The sequence below is a fragment of the Podarcis pityusensis genome (assembly GCF_964106645.2).
Source record: "Podarcis pityusensis genome assembly, chromosome: 7".
NCBI classification, from domain to species: domain Eukaryota; kingdom Metazoa; phylum Chordata; class Lepidosauria; order Squamata; family Lacertidae; genus Podarcis; species Podarcis pityusensis.
In genome coordinates, this window is record NC_138031.1 from 66,329,599 (window position 1) to 66,357,307 (window position 27,709).

At 45.1% G+C, this 27,709-nt stretch overlaps 1 protein-coding gene across 2 annotated transcripts; it reads left to right on the forward strand.

Moving 5' to 3' along the window:
• Positions 1–27,709, forward strand: IRF4 (interferon regulatory factor 4). 2 transcript variants are annotated; one of them, XM_081014893.1, is made up of 9 exons: positions 1–90; positions 7,114–7,393; positions 12,077–12,263; positions 12,688–12,776; positions 14,205–14,346; positions 17,718–17,828; positions 19,271–19,624; positions 20,774–20,886; positions 23,855–27,709. In XM_081014893.1, exons 2-9 carry the CDS (start codon positions 7,157–7,159, stop codon positions 23,996–23,998), a joined length of 1,377 nt encoding a protein of 458 aa, XP_080871019.1. In that variant the 5' UTR covers positions 1–90; positions 7,114–7,156; the 3' UTR covers positions 23,999–27,709. The 2 variants fall into 2 exon arrangements, with proteins under 2 accessions (XP_080871019.1, XP_080871020.1); XM_081014894.1 differs by having other exon boundaries at positions 17,721–17,828.

Sequence of the window (27,709 nt, forward strand, 5' to 3'; positions counted from 1 at the left end):
TCTCTCTCGCTCCCCGCCCCCCAACGTCTCCAAGATCATTTGGAGAAAAGGCTCTGCGCTCGCCCTCCGCGAGAGAGGAAAGAGAGAGAGGTAAGTTTGCCAGATCGCCCTCTTTTCATTCAGGGGGTGGCGGGGACAGTTGATGATGGAGAGGGAGCCAGTTCCGTGTCCAATGGAACTTAATTCGGAGTAAACGTGCTCCAGACATCCCGCTCTGGAGTGAGGTCTTTTTGACCGCCTTCAGGTGCTCTATAGATCTGGCACACGGGGACCCTCAGCCTGTGTTAAGACTGAGTTCACTCATCGGAGAGCGAGGCAAAGCAAAGCAAAGAAGTCCTGGAGTTTGGACTTGAGGGAGCCGAGTTCGAATTCCGAGCCCTCCTGGTGATCTTGAGCCAGTCGACTCTTTAACGCGCGCAGCCGCGGTCGTGACGAGAGTAAACCGGGGACAAATGCATAGAATCGTAGAGTTAAAAGAGACCAGGGTCATCTAGCCCAAACCCTGCCCTGCAACGCAGGAACCTTCTACCCAAGTTGAGGCTCGAACCCACGACCCTCAAGAGTCTCGTGCTCCACCAACTGAGCTATGGGTACCAATGCGTGGCTGCAAAGCGCAGTCCTGCCCTAGTCCCCTTGAATCCCGTAGGACTTCTCTCCATCTGGATAAGATTATTGCAGCCATAGGTGATGATCGGAAGGCCATACAGCGACGGGTTCAGGATACGGACCATTAGCAAAGCAATTCCCACCCCCCATCCCCGCCTCTCGAGTTCATCTCGGTGGTGTGAGGGCTTAACTGGCCTGTTCTTGTTCTAAAGCGTCGTCTCCTCTCCCTCTCGCAGCCCTTTTTGCAAGTTGAATCTCTTTTCTACCCCTTCCGGCGGCTCCGCTTCGCTTCCCTTATCTCTGCTAGTCGAGATCGCGTTCGTTGTCTTTTATGAATGAAGTGCATTTCGTAGTACTCCGGAGAGACCGCGTGGCGTGGCGGGCAGGTGCGGGACAGAGATGTGGGTCTGATCCTGGCCCAAGAAGAGGTGATGCCGAATCACGTGGCTGAGACTTCTTTTGTGCCGAGACGGGAAGAAAGGTGGCTAAAGATTGGGCTCCTGGCCTGTCGTTTCCCTCTTTCTTTTTGGTCTGTTCTGTTAAAAGGAGGGAGGCGGGCGATGTTTTTGGGAAGCAAATTACCCACCGGATTCCTAGTCCTTTCGGTTAAGGCCTGCCCAAGCGAGGTTTCTCACCCCACAACTGCTGCAGGCTGCAGAAGCTAAGGCTCCGGGTGGTCTTTCTTTTATTTCTGATCGCAACCCGAGAGCCACGTTCTTTCGCGAGGCTCGCGCTACCGAGCTTAGTCCATTCCGATTGATCGACGGGGAGGTTAGACGACGTTTCGTCATATAACAATCGTTACTGTCCAGCGCATTCGGCTGCCTCTTTCCTTACCCTGAAAAGTGCCCTGTAAGCTGACTTTGCCACCCGAGTCCCACCCGAAAATAGCGACCTTCTGGAAGCGCCCCCGCAGACTTCAGCTAGGAGACTTCAGCCCTGTTTGTGCAAATATTCTGTGCAAATATTCTGCAAAGATACTCTTTCCTCTGACCCTAGCTATACACTTCACTTAGAAAGAGGGAGCAGCTAAGATTGCAATCCTAAACACACGAGGGAGTAACACCCATTTACCCTTCCCAGCAGTGCATAATGTGCAGAGGATTCCACTTCACGACTGTAGCCCAGCGTACACTTACTCGAAAGTAAGCCCCACCAAGCACAGAGGGGTTTTACTTCAGAATAAATACGCCTGTACGTTGACACTGACCCTAAGCATGTTTACTCCAGAGTGAGCCACACTGAGTTCAGTGGGATTTACCGCCTTGCAAGTGTGTTTAGTTCTGCAGTTTTAGTTTCCGCAGGTTTCGTCTCCGGCACAGCCGCATGGATCTAAAAATCCCTTTAGCATAAGAAAGTTCGCTCTATTATATTAAGCAAGTTTTCGAACCGCACAGCGCTCTCCTTCCGGAAGGGAAGGAAAATGATGTGTTCCCCCAAAGCTTGCTGCAAGTTTAGACCAATTCAGTAAGAAAAAGCCTGCTACTGGACTCTGTAGGGGACAGTTTCTCTTCTGATGCCGCAGTCTTTCGGAAGTGCTTTTTTAAAAAATCAAGTTGGTGATGCCTTAGAGGGGAACAGGTGTGATGGGTCATCGCGAGCTTCCCTGGACCAGAGCTGCTTTCTGGCCCAGAAAAACGCACGAGAACAAATTTAAAAATTATTTTGTTTTTATTTATTAGATTTATATACCTCCCTTCGTCCTAAGAGCTCACCTCGGAGGTGGTAGGAGGTTTTTGTCTCTACTAGGACAGACTTCGACGCTGCTGCCCGATCTTAATGGAGATCAAGTGATTCCAGAACTATCCTTTGATTCCCAGACTCTGCATTTAAGACCCTGGTAACCTAAACTTTGAGGACCTTCCTATTTACTCTCCTTTCAAGCTAATCATGCTCTTTAGATTAGCAGCAGCAGTGGTGGGTGGGTAAATAGGATTCAGATATATTTATATTTCTCTTGATTGCTTCAGATGATTAAGACATCGGTAGGGTTCTCGCGCAGCTGGAAGAGTGGAAAAGTTGTTGGAAGGGGCGCTGTCCCTCCAGCCCCCAGACCCATTCGCACAGAGAGCACAGGTGAGCTGCCATGTGGGGTGGATGAACCCTAGAGGAAGGTAACTGAAGCCATTGCTGGGAGAACCTATAGGCAATGTATGTTACGGTGATATGAAGGCAGGCAGGCAAGTACTCATTTAGCTACCCTCTCCTAAAGCTAGATAGAGCCTCAGGTATCAGAGGCAGTGTATCTGGCTGCAAGAGGGAAAGCAGCAGGGGAGGTTTCTAGGAAGTTGGCTTATACCGAGTCAGACCAGTAGCCCATCTAACTCACTGGGGCACGATCCGGATGTTACTGGACTCCAGCTCCCAATAGCACAAGTCACAGAATCTCAGGATTGCAGCGTTGGGAGGGACCCCGAGCGAGGATCATCTAGTCCAGCCCGCTGCAATGCAGGCACATTTCACCCCGAGTGGGGCTCAAACCCACAATCCCTGAGATGAAGAGTCTCAGTGCTCTACCAACCGGAGGTAGATCCCTCCTCCCCTCCTCATTGTTTTAGGCATCTTACCAGGGGATTCGAACTGGTAATCATGCATTACTGGGGGGTTGGACTAGATGACCCCTAGGTCCCTTCCAACTCTACAATTCTGTGATTCTGCGCACTCTTCCACTGATCTGTGGCCCTTTCCTCGTTGCATTCATGCCTCCCTTTTGTGCTTCCTGTAAGTGTGTGGCTAGCTGCTGTGGGAGGCAGGATACCGTGCCGACTTTGGGTCTGATCCCGCACGGCTTACTCTCAGGTTCTACTCTCTTTATGCATAACAGATGGGTGCAGTCGACTGACCCCCCAGTCTTCTGAGAAACGTACTAAAAAGGTGTGTTGGGTGTGTTGGTTCACAGGAGGCAGCCGTGCAGACCGCAGTCTCCTGGGCCACGGCAGAACAAGCAACAGAAGTGACTGGGACAGCTCAGTCCTTAGAGCACTGAACTCTCAATCTCACGGTCCTGGGTTCGAGTTCGGAAAGATTCCTGCATTTGCAAGGGGCTGGACTAGATGTCCCTCTGGGGTCGCTTCCCAACTCCACAATTCTGTGATTCTAAGGTTGGAAAGCGGAACGGGAGCAGCTTAAGGCTTGACTAAGACTTCAGGTCGAGCACAAACTTTGCCCGCAGCACAAGAGAACCAAAGTATATTCTGAGACCAACCGAGGCAGCTGTTGAATTTCAACAAGGGGTTTTTTTTTTTGTGTGTTTTTTTTTGCCAGCTTTGAAGAGGAGGACAGAAAAAGGAAAGCACCCCGCCCCCCGAATTTGGGGGCTCGGGTTCTCTGAAAGCTGTATGTGGGTTGTGGAAAGCTCAAGGAAGGATGCGAGGGAGGGACAAAGTATATGCGAGTCTCGGTCATCTCGTGGGAATGGCCACCGTTTGGAGAGGGAAAGCAAACAGTTCATAGAATCATGGAAGAGTTGGAAGGGGCCTCAAAGGCCATCTAGCCCAACCCTCCTGCAATGCAGGAATAAAGAGAAGGTGATTCTTGTTTTTGGGGTGGGGTGGGGGGCGCAGCAAGCGCCAGGTCTCCCGGGAAAACGGCCTGGCGAATGAAAGAAGCGGGAGAGGAAGGAACCTGGACCAAGTGATACTTAGCGCATAACTAGCCCTGCAGCTCATATTCATTTCAACCTACGAGATTTTAGTTTATAGAAGGGCATGAAGCCCTGTCCAGGCGCTTTGCCGGGAGCTTCCCGTCGAAATTTCGACGGGGGGGGGAGGGGAGGACAAGACCAGGAGCGAAGGGAGAGCGAGAGCAAATGGTGGATGTGAGCAAACGCAATCCTGCCTCCGCCGGGGGGGTCTATGATTACCCATTTATTCCATTTCAATGAATGTCTCTACTGTACTTAATATAATACATTCACTTTTACTATACAGTCTATATTCCCTTTTTAAACTTCAACCACCTCTGCTTCCCTATAGGAAGACAGCATCCACCCGTTGGTAAAAATATTTATTTGCATGTAGATAAGTAAATGTAGCCGCCGATCTCTGTAAGGCATTGCACACTCCACCAGCAGTGCAGTTCCAGAAGGAAGCCCCACTGGGTCCAGTGGCACTGAAAGTGAGTCTGGGGTTGTGCCTTTCCTTGTATAAGTCTCCTGCGGCCCACACGTAAGCATTGCGGTGTGCGCAGCGTTTATTTATAGTGCTTAGCTTCGTGGTTCAGTAAGTATGCTTGTGTTTTGGTGTAAATAATGTTTATATACATACCGATCGTCTTATTTGGGGTGGGGGGTGGGGGTGGAGATGTGCCTGTGTGGCTTTTCAAAGCACTTTGCTTCGGTAATCGCCCTTTGGGATATTCGTTAATGTAGAATTTGTGCAGGTGTGCTTGTTTACCGTTGATCTCTATGGGCGAAAACCTGCTTTGGGGTGGGAAGACCTCGTTGCTTAAGGGCAGTAGCAAAGGCTTGATGTCTTCATTCGCAGCACCAGAATTTCCGCAGATCCTGCCTTGACTGGTTACATAATACCCACAATGTATTTCATTGTCGAAACAACTCCCATCGATTTTCAGCGTGGCTGGAAGATGTCCGGCAGTAGCAGCCTAGCCGCGCGATCCTCTTACCACTGGGTAGCTCCGTTTGGTTAGAGCATGGTGCTGATAATACCAAGATCGCGGGTAAAGGACAGCTGCATATTTCTGCATCGCAGGGGGCTGGACTAGATGATCCTCAAGGTCCCTTCCAACTCTTGGATTCTAGGTTTACTCGCAAGCCCCGCGAACATAGCGGTCAACTTTTTCCTTTTTTTAAGGGAAATTCCCTTATTCCGAATAGGATTCCTCGCAAGAAAAGTGAAAAGTTGACAGCTATGCCCGCGAAACTCGAAGACACTGACTCGCAGGCTGCACACATTTACTAGGGAGCTGTTTAAACAAACCCTGCGCGCGACTTAATGCCGAATAAATAGGCACAGGATTGCGCTGGAGCAGGCCGATCCTATGCACGTTTACTCGGAAATCACGCCCCCAAGGGGGCGCCAGTGGCCTCGCACCCCGTGGGAGCCCACGGCATTGCGCTGAGTGCTTTATAAGCGTTTGAGTGCTTCCAAGTCGGCGAGGGGCCAAAGAGTACTGTTTGAGCGCAGCTGCGCCAACGCGCGCCGCGATCCTCGCCGGGACACCTTTTCCTAGGGCTGGCCCGAGAAAACGCGCTCAAGAGCCGCGGCGGAGGCGGCGCGTCTGGCCACCGGCGCAGCGCCATCCCCCGCGGTCTGGATCGGCGGGCGCCCCTCGTGCCGCGCGGGCGGGAGTCCCGCCGAGCCGGGGCGGCCGCGGGTTTGTGAGCCAGCGCTTCAGGGGCGGCTGAGAGGAAATGTGTCACGAGGGCGAAGCGGCTGCTCGGAGCCGAGTCCCCTCTCGGCCTTCTCTGGGCCGGGGCGCGCGGGCGGGAATGACGGTAACAGGGCCAGCCGCGTTGGCGAGCGAATGTGAGGAGTTTCCTGCGGAGAGTCCGCGGCGTGGGTGGGAAAGCGAAGGGGGAAAGGCCTCGGCGGGGGGTTTGAACAGAGAGAGGAAGGAGGGAGAGAGAGAGAGAGAGAGAAGGACGGCGGCCGGGGAGAGAGTGGAAGGGGCTTCGGTGAGTATGAGGAGAGGTCCGGCTCGTGCCAGCCGCGAGGAAGCCCAGAATAGAGGAAGGAAGCGGGGACGGATGAGCGTCTGCAGGAGAGGGAAGGCGACAGGGAAGTGGGAGCTGGTGAGGCGCGGCTTTGGGCCATGTGGGTTGCCTGTCAGGGGAAAAAACACACCAAAGACGGCTCTGAGGGGGGAGGAGTGCACAAAACGAAGCAGGCACACACAGAGAGAAAGATAATTCGGCGTGTGCTCCGAGGAAGAGCCGGTTAAGGCGAAGTGTGACCAGGAGGGCGGGAGGGGTGGAAAAACGTCGAAGGTGAGGCGACGGCTTCGGCCGGCAGGTTCCTCAGGGGCAGCAGACACCCCTCCCCCCTTTCTATGCCCCTTGTGCTTCTTCCCTGGCGGGGAGGGCGGCACCATTTTGTGGCTCGCCTCAGGGGCCGCTCTGAGGTGTTTGCGAGGAGAGGAGGTGCGCGCGAGAGAGCGAGGGAGACGCGGCATAAGCAGGGGCTACTCTGCGTTGGCGCCAAACGAGCGAACGGTCTCTCTGCTTCCTCGTGAAACGGGTCTCTCTCTCTCTCACTCTGGATACCAGGAGTGCTAACTTGACCCCGCGACCGTGGGCGCCGTGAAGTGTGCATGGTGGCCCTGGCACCGAAATTTGTGGTTGCCCGGCCCCTTCATGGCGCCCCCGACCTTCGCTTGCCCGCTAGCGAAAGGTGGGTGTGGAGAAGAAGTTCGCGCTTCTCCCGCTAAACTTGCGGAACGGCGCGTTCTGTGGGCCAGAGAGAAAGGAGCGGCGGGAGAGCCCGGAGGCGCTGAAGCGCGCGCGTGTGTGTCTGGCGCGTGGCACGTGACCCTTCTCCCTCCCGTCAGCAGGGGAGGCGCCGGAGCAGGCGACGTCGGCTGGGCGCGTGGCATGAACCTGGAGGGCGAGCGCGGCATCCACAGCACCAGCGAGGGCGGCGGCGGCGGCGGGATGAGCTCGGTGAGCTGCGGCAACGGGAAACTCCGCCAGTGGCTGATCGAGCAGATTGACAGCGGCAAGTACCCGGGCCTGGTGTGGGAGAACGACGAGAAGAGCATCTTCCGCATCCCCTGGAAGCACGCGGGCAAGCAGGACTACAACCGAGAGGAGGACGCCGCTCTTTTCAAGGTAAGGGGTTGGCAGTTCAGATTTAGCAGATTTTGCGATCCAGTGGCTTGGATATCAGCCAGAGCCGAAGGGGCTGTTTGCATTTCCTTGCGCAAGTTTGGCTCCAGTCTCCCATCAGAAGCAAAGTGTGCATTTACTTGGAAACGGCCCGTGCTTTTAAGTGGAACTGGTTCCAGATTTAGGGCCAGGTGCAGTTAGATGATTTAGGACCATTGGGTAACGTACATGGAATTGGCTATTTTATCTTGTCAACAGTCTGCAAGGTAGATCGGACTGGAAGATAGGTTTGGCTGAGGCCACTCAGTAAACTTCCTGGCCGATCTGGGATATGAAGCTAGAGCTCATTGGTCCAACTCCACCCTCTGTCCACTTTCAGCCTCACTGGCAAATTCCACAAAGGCACAGGGTCCTTCTGTAACTTTTAGCCTGTAACAAGTGAAAGTACATTTTCCCTAGCAGTAGAGGCTCACCTGTGACTAGTTAAAGAAATATTAGATGTTCCCTAAACTGTGTGTAGACTGAAGAAACCAAGAGGTAGATTGGACTCTGCCCCTATTAGAATTGCTGGAGAGTGGAATTAGGAGGGTCTTTTATTTTAGGGCACTTCTTTTCTCCGACTTTAAGAGAGAAATTAAATGATCACCAGTCAATGACAGAATTATCTTTTCTACCCAACTAGCATCCTAGATGCTTCTGAATTAAAATGCCAGCCAAGCTGCTTTCCTGTCACACTTGAAAGACTCCTTCCATGTTCTACAATTCCCTCTTCCTTATTTGATTAACTACCCCAAGGCGTGACTCTTTATGGCTGCAATGATGCTCCGAGTTGCACAAACTTGCATTCTGTAGACATCAATGGAATTTGTGTACAATTTTGAACAGGATTGCAGCCTTTGTCATTAAACTTCAGCAAGCACCATAATAACTGTTTAGCAAGACTTCCTTTCTAAAACTCCTTCCGTTGATTGTTATTGAATAGTATTACCTGCAGCAACACTGTTCCATTTCTGCTAAAATGAATGTAGCTAATTACTTTTAATAGTAACTCATTTTTAAAAGCAACCATTTGCGCTACTGGTTGATTCCACAAGCAACGCCTTCCCTCCTTAATTACTCAGCCTTAATGTTAAACGTTGGTATGGCTTTCTTAGCTTTGTGTACTGAACTCATACTGTGACAGGTCTTTTTAAAAAGCCATCTCTTGACTTGAAAATAGTTTTTACCTTTTAGCTACCTGCAGATTCCAGTGACTAGACTGGACTTGGCAGAAGTTATTTCCACCTCAGCGTGATACGAAACAAGAGTTCATAATTCCTGACTACAGTGGTACCTCCGGTTACAGACGCTTCAGGTTACAGACTCCGCTAACCCAGAAATAGTACCTCGGGTTAAGAACTTTGCTTCAGGATGAGAACAGAAATCGCACAGCAGCAGCGGGAGGCCCCATTAGCTAAAGTGGTACCTCAGGTTAAGAACAGTTTCAGGTTAAGAACGGACCTCCAGAACGAATTAAGTTCTTAACCCGAGGTACCACTGTATGCTGACTAGGTCTGATGGCAACTGGAGTACAGCACATCCAAAGAGTCACAGATTGCACATCCCAATTATGAAAGATTGAGTGTTTTTACATCCTTGCTCCCATCGTGTGCTGTCTGCAAGCAGGGCTCTTATTGAACTCTGCGCCACATAGAATGAGAAGACTAGAAGAAGCTGGGACTGCATCTGCCGCCATAGCTGCATTATTTTTATTTATATAGTCAGGGGGACCATAGCTGAGTGGTAAAGCATCTACTTTGCATGCAGAAGGTCCCCGGTTTGATCTCTGAGGTCTCAACGTAGGGCTGGGGGAGACAACAGATGGACCAATGAGTCTGACTTTGTTTAAAATACCTAAGGTCCTAAAAAATCTGCCATTCCTTCTGCCTGCATAGAATCTCTGACATCTTTCTGAGAGGCAGTGTGGTATAGTGGTTAGAGCGCTGGACTAGACACAGGTTTGCATCTCTGCTCAGGCCTGAAACTTAACTGGGTGACTTTGGGCCAATCACACACTCTCCGTCCAACCTACCTCTCAGGGTTGTTGTGAAGATAATACAGAGAAGGGGAGGACTGTGTCCTTGAGCTCCTTGGAGGAACAAGGTGGGATAAAAATGTGATAATAAATACACAAATAAAAACAGGAAAGCTTATAGGTGGTTAACTGCAGCCTGATTTATATATCTATTATAATACTGCACCCCTGCTTTCTCCACTCGCCAACTGCCTGCCATTCCCTCATTAACCTCTTAGACTTTGAGCTTCCCACATCATGCTCACTTTTTCACCTTTGGGAACTCACTTCTGTCTTCTGTTCTGAAGTCCCAGTTTGCACCCATTTTCACCTTCACCCCATGCTTTCACCTCCCCTTCCTTTTGTGCAACTCGCTCCCACTGCACACAAACCACTTGCATGGTAACATTCTGTATCCTCCTCCCACACATCACAACTACTAAGCACCCTTTTCGTCTTCTGCCCAGTTATGAAGCTACTCCCCTCCTATTCTGCAGACTTTTAATGACCCAACAGTGGTACCTCGGGTTACATACACTTCAGGTTACATACACTTCAGGTTACTTACACTTCATGTTATAGACTCCGCTAACCCAGAAATATTGCCTCGGGTTAAGAACTTTGGTTCAGGATGAGAACAGAAATCGTGCTCCGGCGGCGCGGCAGCAGCAGGAGGCCCCATTAGCTAAAGTGGTGCTTCAGGTTAAGAACAGTTTCAGGTTAAGAACGGACCTCCGGAACGAATCAAGTACTTAACCCGAGGTACCACTGTACTTGCATCTTCAACCCCATTCCCATGCCCCTTGCACCCTCCATCTGCACCCCAGCTATCACCTTCACTCCCTTTTCCCTGCCACCATCCTCTTCACTTTTCTCAATTCTTCCGTGCACACAGAGCATTCCATTTTCATGCTTCCTCTCTCCTATTCTACACCCCATTTGCACAGGGCTCTGTGTTCGTTCTTTCTCTCATGTGAAGCAGCTGAAGAATGGAAGAGGGAGAAGTTTGAGTACAGCAAGAAGGGAGATACACTGAAAGGGAAAAAAGTGGCTGTTTTAAACAGAAGTTTGAGTAAAGTGGGGAGTGGATAAAAACTGAGAGGAAAATGGCAATTTTAAACAACAACAGTAAAGCAGGGATGGCGTGACAGTGAGGGTATTCTTTTTTAAAACAAACAAATTTTAACAAGAAAAAATAGCAGAGATGGGTACAACACAAAAGATAATACCAAAAAGAAAACACAACAACAACAACAACAACAACAACAACAACAACAACATAATAATTTATTATTTGTACCCCGCCCATCTGGCTGGGTTTCCCCAGCCACTCTGGGCGGCTTCCACAGAAACCAAAAATACACTAAAATATCACACATTAAAAACTTCCCTGAACAGGGCTGCCTTAAGATGTCTTCTGAATGTCAGGTAGTTGTTTATTGTTTTGACATCTGATGGGAGGGGGTTCCACAGGGCGGGCGCCACTACCAAGAGCCTTTCCAAACTCCCTTCTTACTGTACTCAAATACTGCTTTAAAATGCCAGTGTGGTGTAGTGGTTAAGAGCGGTAGTCTCGTAATCTGGTGAACCAGGTTCGCGTCCCCACTCCTCCACATGCAGCTGCTGGGTGACCTTGGGCTGGTCACACTTCCCTGAAGTCTCTCAGCCCCACTCACCTCACAGAGTGTTTGTTGTGGGGGAGGAAGGGAAAGGAGATTGTTAGCCGCTGTGAGACTCCAAACTCTTCTCTTCTTCTTCTTCTACTTCCTCCCCCACATTGTCTTCCTCCCCGACCCGCTTGCTCTGCTCAAACTTTTGCCATTCTTTAAAATCACTGCTTTGTTCCTCTCAGTGTTCCTCCATCCATGCTTTACTGAAACTTCTACTGTTGTTTAAAGCACCCACCTTTCCTTACTTTCAGTGTCTCTCCTTTCATGCTGTACTCAAACTTCTCCGTCTTCCATTCCTCAGCTGCCTCAGGCGAGAGAGATAAAGGACACGGATTCCTCAAATATTCCAAAGTATCTTTATACAATGCCACTGTTTAAAATTGCTTTCCCCCCTCTCAGTGTCCCTCCAAGCTATCATGACTTCATGCAAATTCAGAATTGTGATGCAGCACTACAGATCCTTCAACGGATTACATTTTTATTATATAAAAATCACACACACACACATTTTATACACTGTTGTTCTAAGCTGCCCTGTGCTCCATACTGGAGGAACGGTGGGACAGAAACTATCTAATTCATAAATGAAGAAATAAAACATGTTGTGCCTACTCCATGCTGTTTTGCAGTGAACTAAAATAGCACAGGGCCTTTGCAAATGGCACAGGGTCTATATACTTCCTGTAGAACTGAAGTATCTACTATGAATCTAGAACGACATCTAGTTCTTTTTCTGCAGTCTTCTCTGCTGGGTCCTGAAAAATTGCACTGCGTTGGAAATTTGGTTTGCTGAGCTATGCCTAGGGAAGTGAAAATCTTATAGCAGCAGGGGAAAAGCTAGTGTTAGTCCCATCAGAGAACTTCCACGATGAACACACGTATCGTGCTATTTATATTGTTGAGTATAGGTATGTTTAAAGGAGTTTTTAAAAACAAGATGTTAACCACCATCAATATTTCCAGGCTTGGGCTCTGTTTAAAGGGAAGTTCAGAGAAGGCATTGATAAGCCAGATCCCCCCACCTGGAAAACAAGACTGCGGTGTGCTTTGAACAAGAGCAATGACTTTGAAGAACTCGTTGAAAGAAGCCAGCTGGATATATCAGACCCCTATAAAGTGTACAGAATAGTACCAGAAGGAGCAAAGAAAGGTAATCTTGTATTATACGAAACAATCCCATTTATTGAGATGGTGCTGGGGTGGGATGGGGATATACAACAGCACTATAATTACTTTAAGCAATGAAGTTTGGTGAATTAAAAATCTAATGCTTGTTTATATAGGTTTACAATAGAAGCACCTAGGGTTCAAATAACTGATGCAGTTCTGCCTGATTCTGTAAGCAAATAAATTATACAATTCGGGTGATTTGCATGTATGTTGTCTTTTATCCTGATAAAGTTTTCCAGTGACAGACTTCTAGATTTATCCCCTATCAGTAAAGCATACCAACAAACTTCATGGCTATGAAGTAGACTGAAGCAATAACAATGTCATTTTTAATGTGCAAGCTACTTTTTTCACAAGGTTCTTCAAGATACACATGCGTAAATCTCCCTGTTTTATATACACAGGAGCAAAACAGCTTAGCATGGAAGATCCCCAAATGATTATGAATAATACTTACACCATGAACTCGTCTTACTCTGCACTACCACCTCAGGTATGTATAAATACATATATATAATATGGATGTATTTTAGCTTTGATGTCAAATGATGAAGATGTACTGATACCATTGCTGTTTCATTCCTTGATCTAGTGTGAGATTGAAAAAGAGTAGCAAAGAGTACAACCACAACTTAAGAAATGTTCTCAAAGAGTTCATAGGTGTTGCTGTGATCCGATTTTTTTTTAACCCATACTATTAGCTCTTATTACATTTCATATCTGTTTCATCATTTGCAGTCCAAGTATTCATCTTCATAAATTTCAAATCTTTACATCCCCCTGTAAATGTTATTTTAAAAAAATTAATTAACAACGCTGGATTTGTACCAATGCATCAGTTTCATGTGCGCTTCCTCTTCCAAGGGGACATTGGGTGCTGTATCTTCATTATTTGTAGGGGAGAGCCTAAGGATCGGTGATGAAACACATCTTTTGTGTGCATAGAGTCCCATGTTCTGCCCCCTGGCACCTGTACTCAAATAATCTCTGGTAGCAGGTTTTGGAGAGAACACTGCAAAAGACTCTGGAGAGCATTTTGTGTTTGGACATTTTGAGGATGGCATGTAGTCCAGGTGGGAAAGCTTGAAGATTCTGTCTGCAATTAACTATAACTAAAACCATTATATGGGGACACGGGTGGCGCTGTGGGTTAAACCACAGAGCCTAGGGTTTGCTGATCAGAAGGTTGGTGGATCGAATCCCCGTGACGGGGTGACATCCTGTTGCTCGGTCCCTGCTCCTGCCAACCTAGCAGTTTGAAAGCACATCAAAGTGCAAGTAGATAAATAGGTACCACTCCGGCGGGAAGGTAAATGGAGTTTCCGTGCGCTGCTCTGGTTCACCAGAAGCGGCTTAGTCATGTTGGCCACATGACCCGGAAGCTGTACGCCCGCTCCTTCGGCCAGTAAAGTGAGATGAGCACTGCAACCCCAGAGCGACTGGACCTAACAGTCAGGGGTCCCTATACCTTAAAACCATTATGTGATGTGTGGGACACCACAGCCTGACCCTGCACACTTTATTCATGGCCAAGAGACTGGTTTGACAGCACTGGAAGGACCACACAGCTGCTTTGAGAGCTCATTGGCCAGAGGATCTTTATTCTCCTGCAGCATATGAAAACAGTACTTTTGTCTGAAGTTGTAAGGCTCACAACTATTCTGAGATCTTGGACCCCTACTCAGAGCTGTTTGCCTGACTTGCATGCCGTATAAAATCTGTTAATGCCTCTCCCGTCCTCTTTTGTTATTTTGTATTATTGGTTTTGGCCGCACATACCTGCTTTTTGCAAAATTGCATTGTGAATTGACATACTTTGCTGATGCGTTTTCTTTCTCCTTAGAACTGTGATGGAAAACCTTTAAAAAAAATGCATTAAAAAAACACCACCACATTATGTAATATTTCGTTAAACATGCAGGTGCCAAGCTACATGGTGTCTCATGACCGTAATTGGAGGGACTATATGCCAGAGCAGTCACACCCCGATATCTCCTACCAGTGTGCAAGTGTTCCTTTTGCAGCTCGCAACCACCACTGGCAAAGCCCAGCATGTCAGAACGGTAAGAAGATTCCAGTGTTTTTAGACAGAGCTGTATCTGGTGGTTATTTAAATTGTGAAAGAAGTTGTGGTTCCTGACCCAGTGGCTGTGTCCATGTGGTTGCGAATAAGGTGTAAAGTGGATTTCCTCATTCATTTCATTAGAAGACACTGCTCAGTATATTTAGCACTTTGTGTATGTAAACGTCCCCTCTTCGTTGAAATGAATGGGGAAGCCTTGGAAAGTGGGAAAACTCTATATGTGCATTCCACTGTTGGAAGAAAGTACAATGGTATGAATCAGATTAGGCAGCCAAAAGTAAGGACTTTAAAACCTCATTTAAGGGATACGCAAGCACTTGCAAGATCCCTCTCACTGAAATCAATTGGACTTGCAGAAGTGGTTAACTTTGGAGCATGTTCTAAGGTTCCATTACAATGAGCACTCAGTATAAGAAAATGGTGCAATCTCCACAGGAGTGTGGAGTGCTTTTACTTTGAAGAGTCAGAATAATGGACGAGGCAAAGTAGGTAAGTCAAATGGGCCTATTTCGGATGGTGCACATAATGAAAGCTTTTCAGTGTTGACAAAACTGATGTTATTCTACTGCATAAGAGCCAACCCCTAGGGGCTGAGGTCTTTTTGACTCCCCAAAATAAAATATTTCAGGAGGCCAGGGCCCTCCAAATTTCATGGGCATTGCCATTCAAATGGTGTGTGTGCACCACATCATGTGATCAATTATGTAGGGCAGGGCTTACCTGCATCCTCCAGTATTTTAGCCAAGTTGGCACCCCTGTTCTGCATAGTGGGGTCACCAACATGGTGCATGCAAGCACACATGTGCCTGCCAAAGCTTTTCCTGGTGCCCACAGTAACCCCTCCTCACACCACACCCATTGTAGTCTGGCCTGAAAGAAGAAGAAGAGGAGTTTGGATTTGATATCCCTCTTTATCACTACCCGAAGGAGTCTCAAAGCGGCTAACATTCTCCTTTCCCTTCCTCCCCCACAACAAACACTCTGTGAGGTGAGTGGGGCTGAGAGACTTCAGAGAAGTGTGACTGGCCCAAGGTCACCCAGCAGCTGCAGGTGGAGGAGCGGAGACGCGAACCCGGTTCCCCAGATTACGAGACTACCGCTCTTAACCACTACACCACACTGGCTCTCTCAGAAAAGACTTCTTTCTTTTCTGTTGCAACCCAAAAAAATCACTCTCCCCTCCTGCAATTAGTTTTTTTAAAAATAAAATACTATGATAGATGGCTTTCCCCAAGCCTAATTGCCTGTGTGTGTGTGTGTGTGTGTGAGAGAGAGAGAGAGAGAGAGAGAGAGAGAGACAGAGATAACTTCCTGGAGTGGGTTAACCAGTTCCTGCTCAGCCACACTCTCCAGGAAGATGACGCCCCTCCCCTTGCCAAAAACAAATTAAGCTTGAAAAAAGGCTGAAACACTGTTCCCTGTTGGAGGGCAGATGGGGTTGAGAATGGATGATTGTGGGGCATGTATATTTGCATGGCTATGGAGTGTGCATAGAATCATAGAACTGTGGAGCTGGAAGGGACCGTGAGGGTCCTCTAGTCCAACCCCCTGCAATGCTGGAATCTTTTGCCCAGCGTCAGGCTCGAACCCATGGCCCTGAGGTTAAGAATTTCATACTGTACCAAATGAACCCTGCCAGCTGCCTGTGTGGTTGCAGTGCGGTGCCACTGCCTATTACTCAGGTTCCAAAATTGGCAATCGCTGCTCCAAGTGCTTCATAAACATGGAATGTGTTCAGTGAAGCCTGTCAAATAAAAGCATATTGCTTTATTAATTTTTGGCTTCCCTCTTTCACCTACTAGCTCATGAGTGAATCTGGCTGATTTCAACGCAATACATTATAAATGAACAGATATTTAAGGCACAATGATACACCCCAAGTCAACCACTTCTCTAAGTCCTATTGATTTCTGTGGGAGAGTTTATCACTTAGATGCTTTTGCATCTCTTTCAATCCTAACCATGAATCATTAAAGCTGAATGCCTGAAGAACCCCCTTGAGGGTTTCCTAGCTCTGTGACATCACAAAGCCAGCTGATCCTATGCAAAGTAGGTTTTAGTTTTAAACTTGCACAACCGGGCATTCTTGCTTTCCTTTTTCTTTTTCTAAGTGCTTAGCCTAAGAGGGACAAGTAGATTTGGATGCAATCTAGTGAAAGCATTCCATACTGTTTCCAATGCTGTATAAATGTTAAATCTGCCTTCACTCTAAGGCTGCAAGCCTGTGCAATGTAGTAATTAGAGGGCTGGACTAGGATCAGAGTGACCCAGGTTTAAATTCCCATTCCACCAGAAAATTTACTGGGTGATGTTGGACTAGTCACTATCTCCCAGCTTGGCCTGGCTCATAGCAGTGCTGCCAATTCCAGGGGGCCACAGGGGCCCAGACACCCACAAAATTTTTTTTGCTGTGGGTACCCAGCCTCTGCCCCCTGCCCATGCTGCCTGCTGCCTTGCCTCTGGTGTTGTGGCACTGCAGCAGCGACTGGCCCTGTGCTCTGCTGCAGGGTCTCTGTTGGGGCTCATTGCAGCTGCAGACATGCTTCCAGAGTGCGACTACTGCTGCAGCAGGCCCCAATAGAGGCCCTGCGACAAAGGTGCAGGCCCTGGCCCAGTCGCCACTGCGGCAGCAGAGCGCACATGCACCATAACATTGCATTGTGGTACGGCATCACAGTGTCACAACAGGACATCACAGCGTGCATGCGCTGGGCACCCACAGTCTGGGGCCCAAGTTGGCACTACTGCCCCATAAGGTTGTTATGAGATTAAAGTGGATAGAACCACACATGCCACTTTGAGTACCTTGGAGGAGCGAAAAACTAAACACATTTACTAGAAAGTAAGCCCCTGAAGTCATTCCCAGTGCCATGCCCCTTCTGGAGTCATGCAATGGTTTAAAGCAGCCTTTCTCAACCTGTGGGTCCCCAGATGTTGTTGAACTACAACTCCCATCACCCCTAGCTAGCAAGGCCAGAGCTCAGGGATGATGGGAGTTGTAGTCCAACAACATCTGGGGCCCACAGATTGAGAACCGCTGGTTTAAAGCATCCACGAGGTACCACTTAGTGTGAGGAAGTACAGAAGCACCAAGGGATCCATCTCTGCAGCCAGCACAAGGCCCTCCAAACTCAGCCGAAACATCCAGAGTCCAGGAGAAGGGAAGCATCTGCCAAGGTTTTCGTAAACTACCTGTGAGCGCTGCTGAAAGACAGCATATAAACAAACAAACAAAATGTGTTCAGGTTGAAATGGAAGGTGAATTTCTCAGACTGGAGGGAGTAAGCCTTCAATGGATTTTGGACCGCTTGGCAACATAGTTTGTGAACAGAAACTTTTTGTTTGTGAAAGCAGGTTGTCAGGTAACTGGAACCTTTTACGCTTGTGCGCCACCCGAGGCACAGACTCCTGGGATCCCAATAGAGCCGAGCATAAGGTCTGGTGAAGCTCTTCCATTGTCAGGTATATAAATAATTCAACAATTGGCACGTAACAATGAATTCATGAGAGCCCTCTCATAACTTTCCAGATAAGTTTCACACACACACACACCCTTTCCCCGTGAGCTCAGATGAGAGGATAACTGTGAAATTTCCATCAATGTTTGGTTGTCTGATTTGGTTTAAAAAATATAAGGTGAATACAGGGTGTGCATACATGTTGGTTGTGCACATTTATATGAAGTGTGGAGAATGTTCACAGACAACATGAACAAGGAATTTTGTGCAGTGCCCAGTCAATATGCGTTGAATTTTGGGCAATGCCTAGTGAATGTGCCTGGGTTCCAAATGATGTTGGAAAATGGTGGCCAAAGTTGATTAGGTGGTGTGTTTATTGGCCAGTCAAAGTAGGAAGCAACCAGAGAGAGCTCCTCCTCAATAGAAGTTCCTATCTGTGGAGTTCTCTCCCAGGGATGACCTGTTTAGCACCAACCATGTTATCCTTTCAGTGTTAAGCAAAGGATTATCTCAGACACTTGAATATATTTTCCTCTCTTTAGATGGTTGGTAAATATTTTATATTATATTTGAAAACTGCTATGGAAGTTCCACTGAAGAGCCGCATATAAATATTTAAATAACCAAAATTATCCTGTCGGGGACTATGTGGATTACCCAGGCAATCAGTGAAACGTATGTGGAGGTGTTGCACATCAACCAGGCATTAAAGTACAACTGATCAGTTAATTTCCCCCCAAATCATTTGGCAGCGACTCATACCGTCGGCTGTAACATTCCCTGTTGATGGTTTGGTAAACTTTCTCCATCCTGTCATGTGAGTGTACATTATGACTGATGTTCATGCACAACTACTAGTCAATTCCCATTAATGTACATGTTGACAAGAATTCCATACTGCTTAAGCTTTTGCACAAAGTTATTTTTAGTGGCGTGTTTGTAGATGTGTTATCTTGGTGTAAGGGTGGCTCATTTCACTAACTACCTCTTGCTGCCCATACCTGCAGCACAACAGCCATATTTGTTACTTGCTCCAATGCTCCACCACCAAAAAAACCCTGTGGAACAGCTACCTATCAGCTATCAAGTAACCTGCATTTTGACTTGGCCAACAAGCAAGGCTACTGCATAGCTCAACTCAGTGAATCATAGGAATCACTATGCCAATACCCTCATAACCAGCATTTCCCCAGCTAATCTGCTGTGTGGCACAATCATACACATATTTAAGTCCCACTGTGCTTAATTTCCTAGCAAGTGGTTTTAAAATTGCATATGCATTCTCAGGTTCAAAGTCTGCCACTGAAAAGTGGTTTGAAGCCACATCTCTGAGATGCTATATGTCACTCAACCTCAATGCTTCTTAGCTTCCTTGTAGACATTACATGACATGCCATTGTCTGGTGTCCAACGGTTAACAACAATTCTGCATAAATATGCTTTCAGATTGTCGATTGCACATCTGTCTATATTACCATGAAACTCTTGTGAAAGAAGTCACTACTTCAAGTCCTGAGGGGTGCAGAATATCTCATGGCCAAAGTTATGAGGTCAGCGGGCTGGACCAAGTTCTTTTCCCTTATCCGGAAGATCACAACCAGAGGAAAATAACTGAAAAATCCTTAAGCCACCTGGAAAGGGGAGTAATACTCTGGATGACACCTGACGGACTCTATGCTAAGAGACTTTGCCAAAGCAGGATCTATTGGGATGGTCCTCTGGCATTTTGCAACGACCGGCCTAACAAACTGGAAAGGGAGCAGACATGCAAACTTTTTGATACTCAGCAGTTTTTGTCAGGTATGTATGTTACAGTCATAAATGCATCCTTGTAGGTTGTGTGATGCAAGCTTCTTATTTTGTCATAGCAGTGGGTTTCAGAAGGAGCTGGAGACACATTCAGTCTATTTGACCATAGCATGAGCTGAAATATTACCTAATTTGCTAAAAATTTCTAATTAGCCTTCACTTGAGAAATGTAATGTAAGCTCACCAGTTGTCCTACTGTTGGCTAATAATGCTTCTCACACACATTTTTTTTGCCTGCTCTTCAGTGGTGTAATATTTCAGAAGGTGTTTTTTTCTTATCTGCATTCTTAAATGCTCCTTTAGTCTTTGGTGTCCAGGGTGCTAACACTTACAGTTATACAGTAATGTGTAACTTTTGGTATGTACAACACTGGCTGTTTTGCAATGAAAATAACATTGATATAAGATTGTGCAGCTTCAGGTTTTACTTCGGTGAGATCAAATGGGCTAATATAAACACATCTGCTTAATTAGAGACTGTGATATGTGGACTGGATATAGAAAAAACTGGACTGAAATTAACATTTCTTATCTCCAGCAAATTTGAAAGTGGAATATTTTAAACAGATTATTTAGTGGGGTTTTTAAAAAAAAATGGAAGCACCATTTTATAGATTTGCCTTTTTGGATTCCAATAGTCTTTATTGTAAAATCCCCATAAACCCCCAGTTATACAATTCTGAGTGAACAAATAATAGATTGTAACTCCGCTAAAGGCATGTGGGAGACTTGTGTCTTCTCCATACATATTTTAGAGGTTCTCCTCTAAAATCTGGGGTCTTTTCTGGAAGCCAGCCAGCTCTGGTTTCTCCCAGCTTGAGACAACCATGGCATACCTGGAAGCACTCAATAAACTGGAAACAGTAATGTCCTGCCAAATTGAGAGAAATTTTGTTACGCTTATGTAGCTGATCAGAAAGCTGGAAAACCAGGGAAGTTTACAATTTTCAACATTGCTGTATAGGATGTTGCAGATATGTACTGATTTGGATTCTAGATTTTGTTAGGTCTTTTGCCATCCTCATTGCCACATCTTTTGATCAGTATTATAGGCTGATTTTCCATGATATTTGTTTTTCTGCCATAGCTCTGAAGTTTAGTCCTACATAATAGCTTGAGTATTTTCTGTTGGCTTTCCAGAACTACAAGTATTTGCCCACCATGGGCGGCCGTTGCCTAGATTCCAGATTGTGTTGTGTTTCGGTGAAGAGTTTCCAGATCCACAAAGGCAAAGAAAACAAATTACAGCCCATGTAAGTATAAACGATTTGATTTGCTTGAAACTAGGGGTATGCAAATATATTAAAGGGGGTAAGGTGAATGCTTAAAGTGAATTAATGTAATCCAATATATTCAAATAATGTTGAAAAATAGCACTGAAATGAAATGTAAATCACCACTCTTACAGCTAGGCAGTACCGTATAACTGAAACTTCCTTAAGTACAATAATCGCCTGGAAATATGCAACACCAGTTTCTGAGTGATTCACATCTTTGATTACACTTCTGATTTAAGTTAAACGTTACAACAATTCAAATATTCTGAAATTGGAAATCACGGTTTATTTCAATACTGCTAAATAAACTAGACATGAACTATAAAGAGGGGGCTTTCTGGCTTGCCACCAATTGTTCATGCTGTGTTGATGTTTTTATAGCATTCTACAAAGCTGTACTAAATTATGCTTTGAGCAAAGTGGATGAGTGGAAATCTCACCCCCTTACTTCCATAGTGATTCCCTCCTCCCACTTACCACATGCTCCATGCATTCTGTGTCCTTACAGCTAACGCCTTTCATCCTCCTTTATTTAGGGCTATTTAGCCTATAATTCCATAGGGATGTGGGTGGCGCTGTGGGTTAAACCACAGAGCCTAGGACTTGCCGATCAGAAGGTCAGCGGTTCGAATCCCCATGATGGGGTGAGCTCCCGTTGCTCGGTCCCTGCTCCTGCCAACCTAGCAGTTTGAAAGCACGTCAAAGTGCAAGTAGATAAAAATGTAGTGCTCTGGCGGGAAATTGCGCTGCTCTGGTTCGCCAGAAGTGGCTTAGTCATGCTGGCCACATGACCCGGAAGCTGTACGCCGGCTCCCTTGGCCAATAAAGCGAGATGAGCGCCGCAACCCCAGAGTCGGTCACGACTGGACCTAATGGTCAGGGATCCCTTTACCTTTTAACCTATAATTCACAAAGCTGTTAAGCCAGAACATCAGTGCACCAGTCTCCTAAATGGCTTAATTAGGTTGTGAATCAGGTTGTTAATTGTGCATTCTATTATAAACAATACTAAGAAACATTCAGTAGAAGAATTAGCTGTACAAGATCACATTATTTGACCAAGGTAATCTTGGAGAAATAAGATAATCTATGTGTTGAGCATCAGCGTAAGTTGTTTCGAAGTACACATAATACCTGAAATTATCATATTAGTTACAGTGGTACCTTGGGTTACAGATGCTTCAGGTTACAGACACTTCAGGTTACAGACACTTCAGGTTACAGACACTTCAGGTTACAGACTCCGCTAACCCAGAAATAGTACCTCAGGTTAAGAACTTTGCTTCAGGATGAGAACAGGAATCGCACGGCAGTGGCATGGCGGCAGCATGAGGCCCCATTAGTTAAAGTGGTGCCTCAGGTTAAGAACAGTTTCAGGTTAAGAACAGACCACCAGAACGAATTAAGTTTTTAACTCGAGGTACCACTGTAACTTTATCCTAAAAGCTGTGTGTCAACGTAGCACTGAGTGACTCCTTGCATGAGTGGATTGACTTCTGCCTGCACAATGGGACTCCCCCCTGTCCTCCCCCCCCCTTGCCCGCTAAATCTGTTCTCTCTGGAGCAGATTTGGGGGTAGTGCAGGGCATGTGCAGGGGAAGGAGTGGGGAAATCCCATTGTGGGTAGAAATCATTTTACTTGTAGATTTAAGTAGATACCACCCTATGTTTGGTTGCGGGTCTTTTCTCTCTCTCTCTCTCTCTCTCTCTCTCTCTCTCTCTTACAATTTCCGCTGCAACAATCAACTGTAAAAGTTGATAATGTAAGGAAGATTTAGCTCTTATTGCAACTGATCAAGTAGGCAATTCACATAGTGAAGTGGAATAACATTTCAAATATCCCTACCACTCCCTTTGTATGCCTGTGTGGAGTTTTTGCTATCTCCAGGGCTATGCAGGAGCGCCATACTTTTAGGAAGACCATGTTCAGCAAGGGAAAATATATTTTTGTCGTCATTCACGGTAGGCAGTAGATGTTTCAGGTAAATGTTAGTCCAAGACGCATAAAGGATCTCAGACCTGGTATGTTCTGAAGCCTGCGCTCGTACATGTGTATAGGCTTCTGTGTACATGAAACGGTAGTAGAATGTTGGACAGTGCCATGCCTGTTTCTTAGAAACAAGTCCTGCTGATTTCTGTGGGCCTTGTTCCTAGTATGTGTGTACAGTGGTACCTCTGGTTACGTACTTAATTCATTCTGGAGGTCCGTTCTTAACCTGAAACTGTTCTTAACCTGAAGCACCACTTTAGCTAATGGGGCCTCCTGCTGCTGCTGTTGCGCGATTTCTGTTCTCATCCTAAAGCAAAGTTCTTAACCCGAGGTACTATTTCTGGGTTAACGGAGTCTGTAACTTGAAGCGTCTATAACCTGAAGCATCTGTAGCCCGAGGTACGACTGTAACTTATATGATAATTGCAGGTATTACGTGTACTTCAAAACAACTTACGCTGAAGCTCAAAACATAGATCATCTTATTTCTCCAAGATTACCTTGGTCAAATAATGTGATCTTGTACAGCTAATTCTTCTGCTGAATGTTTCTTAGTATTGTTTATAATATACAATTGTTTATAATTAACAATCTGATTCACAACCTAATTAAGCCATTTAGGACACTGGTGCACTGATGTTCTGGCTTAACAGCTTTGTGAATTATAGGCTAAATAGCCCTAAATAAAGGAGGATCAAAGGCGTTAGCTGTAAGGACACTAAAGCGTATGTAACCCGAGGTACCACTGTATATGATTGTTACTGGAAAGAAGCATGTGCTGATAAAATTCAGTATCTTCAGCAAGTCCATTGGAATTGATGAAACTAGATAGAACACAAATGAAATGCTTTCTAATGTGGAACTCCGTTGACTTGTCATGATTAATATATATATTCAATATGAATGAATCAGACCATCTGGCTATGTGTCCCATTAACCTTTTTATCTTTTAAGGTTGAGCCCATGTTTGCAAGGCAGCTATACTACTTTGCACAGCAAAACACCGGACCTTTTCTAAGAGGCTATGATATACCAGAACAAGTCACCAGTTCAGAAGACTACCATCGAGCTCTGCACCATTCCTCCCTTCCAGAATAAGCATGTGAAAATCGGTGCCTTGAAGCATCGTGTTGGATGTCATGCATAATGCAAGAGTCGTTGGTTCACAGCTACGTGTTATAAGTAAATGCTTGGATTTCCCCTGGGAAATGAACAACAACAACATATAAGTTCAAAAAATGGTTGTGGTCAAGCCTAAAAATATATTACAATGGACACATGCTCTCCTCCCTCCTTTTTTTTTTTGGATTGCTGTTCCTCAGATTGTAACACTGGGGTTAGCGGTGGAAACTGACAAAATACTTCCTATGTTTACATGTTCTTAAAGGGAGGCAGTGTCTTATAGATGACTTGAACTTATTTCAGACTCTTAATTATTTATTTGATTCGAAATCTCAGGGCAAGAATTCCTAGACCGAAGCAGCAGCTTACTTAAGATATAAGGGGGTACTCAAAAGCACATTATTCAACAAAATGGAATTATTCTGTAATTTTTATAAGTATACTATTTCGAAAACATCTATGTAGTCTTTAAAGAAAGTTGCAGTGTACAGGTGTATGGTTGTTTTTTTTTTTAGGAACTATAATTTCTGACATTTTTTCACGTTTTTAAAAAATGTATATTGTCACTCTTTTGAAAAATGGACAGCAAACTCTGCATCAGGATTATTCCTAGGATAAATGTTTTATTATCATGCTATGTTATTTATGCCATTATATGTCATTTTCATAAAGCTCATTTAATGCTTAGTAAGCAGTCAAAGCTTCTTTCCAATAACTGCTGGATTTGCTGTGCAATCCTATACATGCCTACTGAGAGTTCAGTAGTACTTGCTCCCAGGGTACGTATGTATAGCCCTGCAGCCTCAGGCATTTAAAAAACAATTACCAAAGAGTGAAACACATGTTTGCACAGGATTTGATGAATCAGTGTAAATCTATATACAAACCGATTGTGAACTCACAAGCGCACTATAGTTTAATTTGAACCATCTAAGCACTCAAAACAGTTTTTGGACAAATTCACAATTGACTTTATTGTCAGAATTATTTCTTCTGAGTGGTAATGTTGACAGACGTTACATAAGTAACTATGTGACCACAAGTGATTTCCTTTTTTAATATTAAAATTTATTGAATTTCAAAAAAGCAAAACAAAAAACCCCACAAAACAACTTCAACACACATTTTCCTTAATGTTTTGACTTCCCACCCTTACCTCCATGTTGTTTTTATTTCCATCACTATTTTAATTTTAAAAGTAAAGGAAGGACTGAAATTTCAGGTTAGTGGTTATTTGCTTGATCAGACATGTCAGTATCAAAGCAGCATATTCTAATGAATCATAGGAAATAGTCATCAAGATCCCTTCCTTCCTTAAAAACTATTTGTAGGTGTGTGTTTTTTCCTGCATTGAAGTATTAAAATTAAAAATGTGTTCTACTTGAATTTCTAATCAGGGACAAATTGTATATTTTTATACAATTGGCAGAAGACCCATGTTCTAACTCCCCCCCCCCCCCGAATTTATACATCTTAAAGATGCATGATGCCTTGGGATATAATATCCATTTTCTTCTCCTAAATAGCCAGTCCCGTCACCTGGCACATTTTTTCCTGATATATTTAGGCTGTAATCCTTACCATGCTTACTACAGAGTAAGGTCCATTGACATTGCGGGACTTACTTCTGAGTAAACACACATATGACTGTACTATTAATCTTATTCAGCTTGAAAAATTGATAGGCGCTGCATAGCTGTTTGGTTATATTCAGGCATATACATTTGTGGTGTTGATCCATTCATCAAAGAAGCACGTTCTCTCTTTTTCTCTCTCTCATGTGTGACAGACCTTTTTTTTTTTTGCTTGCAGCCCCCTCCCCTTTATTTTGTTGGTTGTATAAAGAAATGTTATTTCTGAATTCCAGTTATGAAATGCGGCTTATGTTTAGTTTTCAAAGGCTTGATGACTACATACAAGGCAGTGTGAAATCTATGTTTATAGCACACTGGTTCATAATTCATTACTTGGAGGACAGCCCTATTGATTTGAATGGAAGATATTTCCAAGTGGTACAAAAAGCACTTCAGTGGCAACTGTGGAAAAAATGTATATATAAATGGAAAATGCTGGTGCGTGCTGTAAACTACTTCAGACTGGATTCAAACACTTTTATCTAAGGTGGCATACTGGTTTCCATAGCATGAGCATTTTGTGTGTGCGTTTTTTCTCCTGAACCAACTTTCAACTGAATGGACACTCCTGTTGTTTTTTAAGAGGGTTCTTTCTAAAAAGGTAAAATGTCCCCCCTGTAGTAGAAAAGAATGGGAAAGATGGCCAACTGAACTAGTAGCATTCAGTTTGCTGTCCAGTACACCTTTCAAATGACTTTTACAGGCATAAGAACTCAGGCCTGAGCTATGGGAGGAGAGAGCTGTAATTTTGATTTCCAAGATATTTCTGTATACAGCCTAGTCTTCATTATAAGGAGTTGCAAAGGTTACCAAGAACCAAATTGTGTTTTGAATATCCAAGGCAGAAGGGAGTGCTTTTTCCTACTGATTCATTTATGCAAATTGAACTTTTGCAGTGTCTTATCTTATGGGGTTTTTTTAGCATTGGAAGGAAGCTCAACGTTAGCAATTTGTTTTAGGATTGCCAATATTTTTTGGGGAAATGTATGGAAACCACAGTTGGAAATGGCTTTGGCAAATGTGATATATGCAAATAGTTGTGTTCAGAATCCAGAAAAGTGATGCCTGTATTATTTCAATGGGCTGCAATATTTGTTTGTAATTAAATACAAATGAACTTTGGAAGACTGCAGTTTTGAGCCAAGGAATCTATTTTCTGCTTACTATTTTCACTCAAAACCACCCTTTTCCAACTGCCCTGCCCACACTGTTCCACATATGTGCTCTGCTTGTATGTGAAACACATTGGGGAGAAAAGACACTGGGGAGAAGGAATTTTGAGCAGGAAAAGTGATGTCAAAAAAGGGGATGAGAAGCTCTGTTTCTATTCACCTACCCTCTGTTCAAAATCTGCTCATCAATTTGAAGTTGCTTGCCAATTAAAAGAGGTCAGGGTGATGTAACAGACCTTTCTGTGTAATGTTGAGTTTACCCTTAAGCGAAAGCTTAAATCTCAAAATTATTTGGGTTTTGTTGGATCGTGCCTTCTGTATTGTTTTGAGGTGCAGTGTTTACAATTTCTAACCACATTTCTTTTTTAAGCAAGTTCCATAGCACTTAAACAAAACTTCCTTTTAAGTATTTGGGATCACAGGTGTGCTCAGAGTATTTAGTTTCAAGGCTTTATTTTGTCTAGTTTCTGCAGGAGCAGCCGAGGAAGCTAGTAATAGAACAGATAGAAATACTGGATCAAGTTGGTTATGAATACAGTGGTACCTTGGTTTAAGAACAGTCCAATTTAAGAACGATTTGGTTTACAAACTCCGCAAAACTGGAAATAGTGTCTTGGTTTGAGAACTTTATCATGGAATCCGAACAGTGGAAGGGCACCGGCGGCGGGAGGCCTCATTAGGGAAAGCACGCCTCAGTTTAAGAACGGTTTCGCTTTCAGAACGGACTTCCGGAATGGATTAAGTTCGTAAACCGAGGTACCACTGTATTGGCTAGTAGTAGAACAGAGCTATAAATGTACTATTAATTGTGAAAAAAGAAAGCTGGATTTTTGAGACATTGTTTGAAATGTAATATTGTAAAATAAAGTGATGAATTTTTA

Excerpts from the sequence above, each read along its gene's own strand:
- IRF4 (XM_081014893.1), top strand. The coding sequence starts at position 7,157 with ATGAACCTGGAGGGCGAGCGCGGCATCCACAGCACCAGCGAGGGCGGC. Across the intron at positions 17,829-19,270 it reads TGAAGCTCTTCCATTGTCAG|ATTGTCGATTGCACATCTGT; the intron begins GTATATAAATAA and ends ATATGCTTTCAG. Across the intron at positions 20,887-23,854 it reads GAAAACAAATTACAGCCCAT|GTTGAGCCCATGTTTGCAAG; the intron begins GTAAGTATAAAC and ends TTATCTTTTAAG.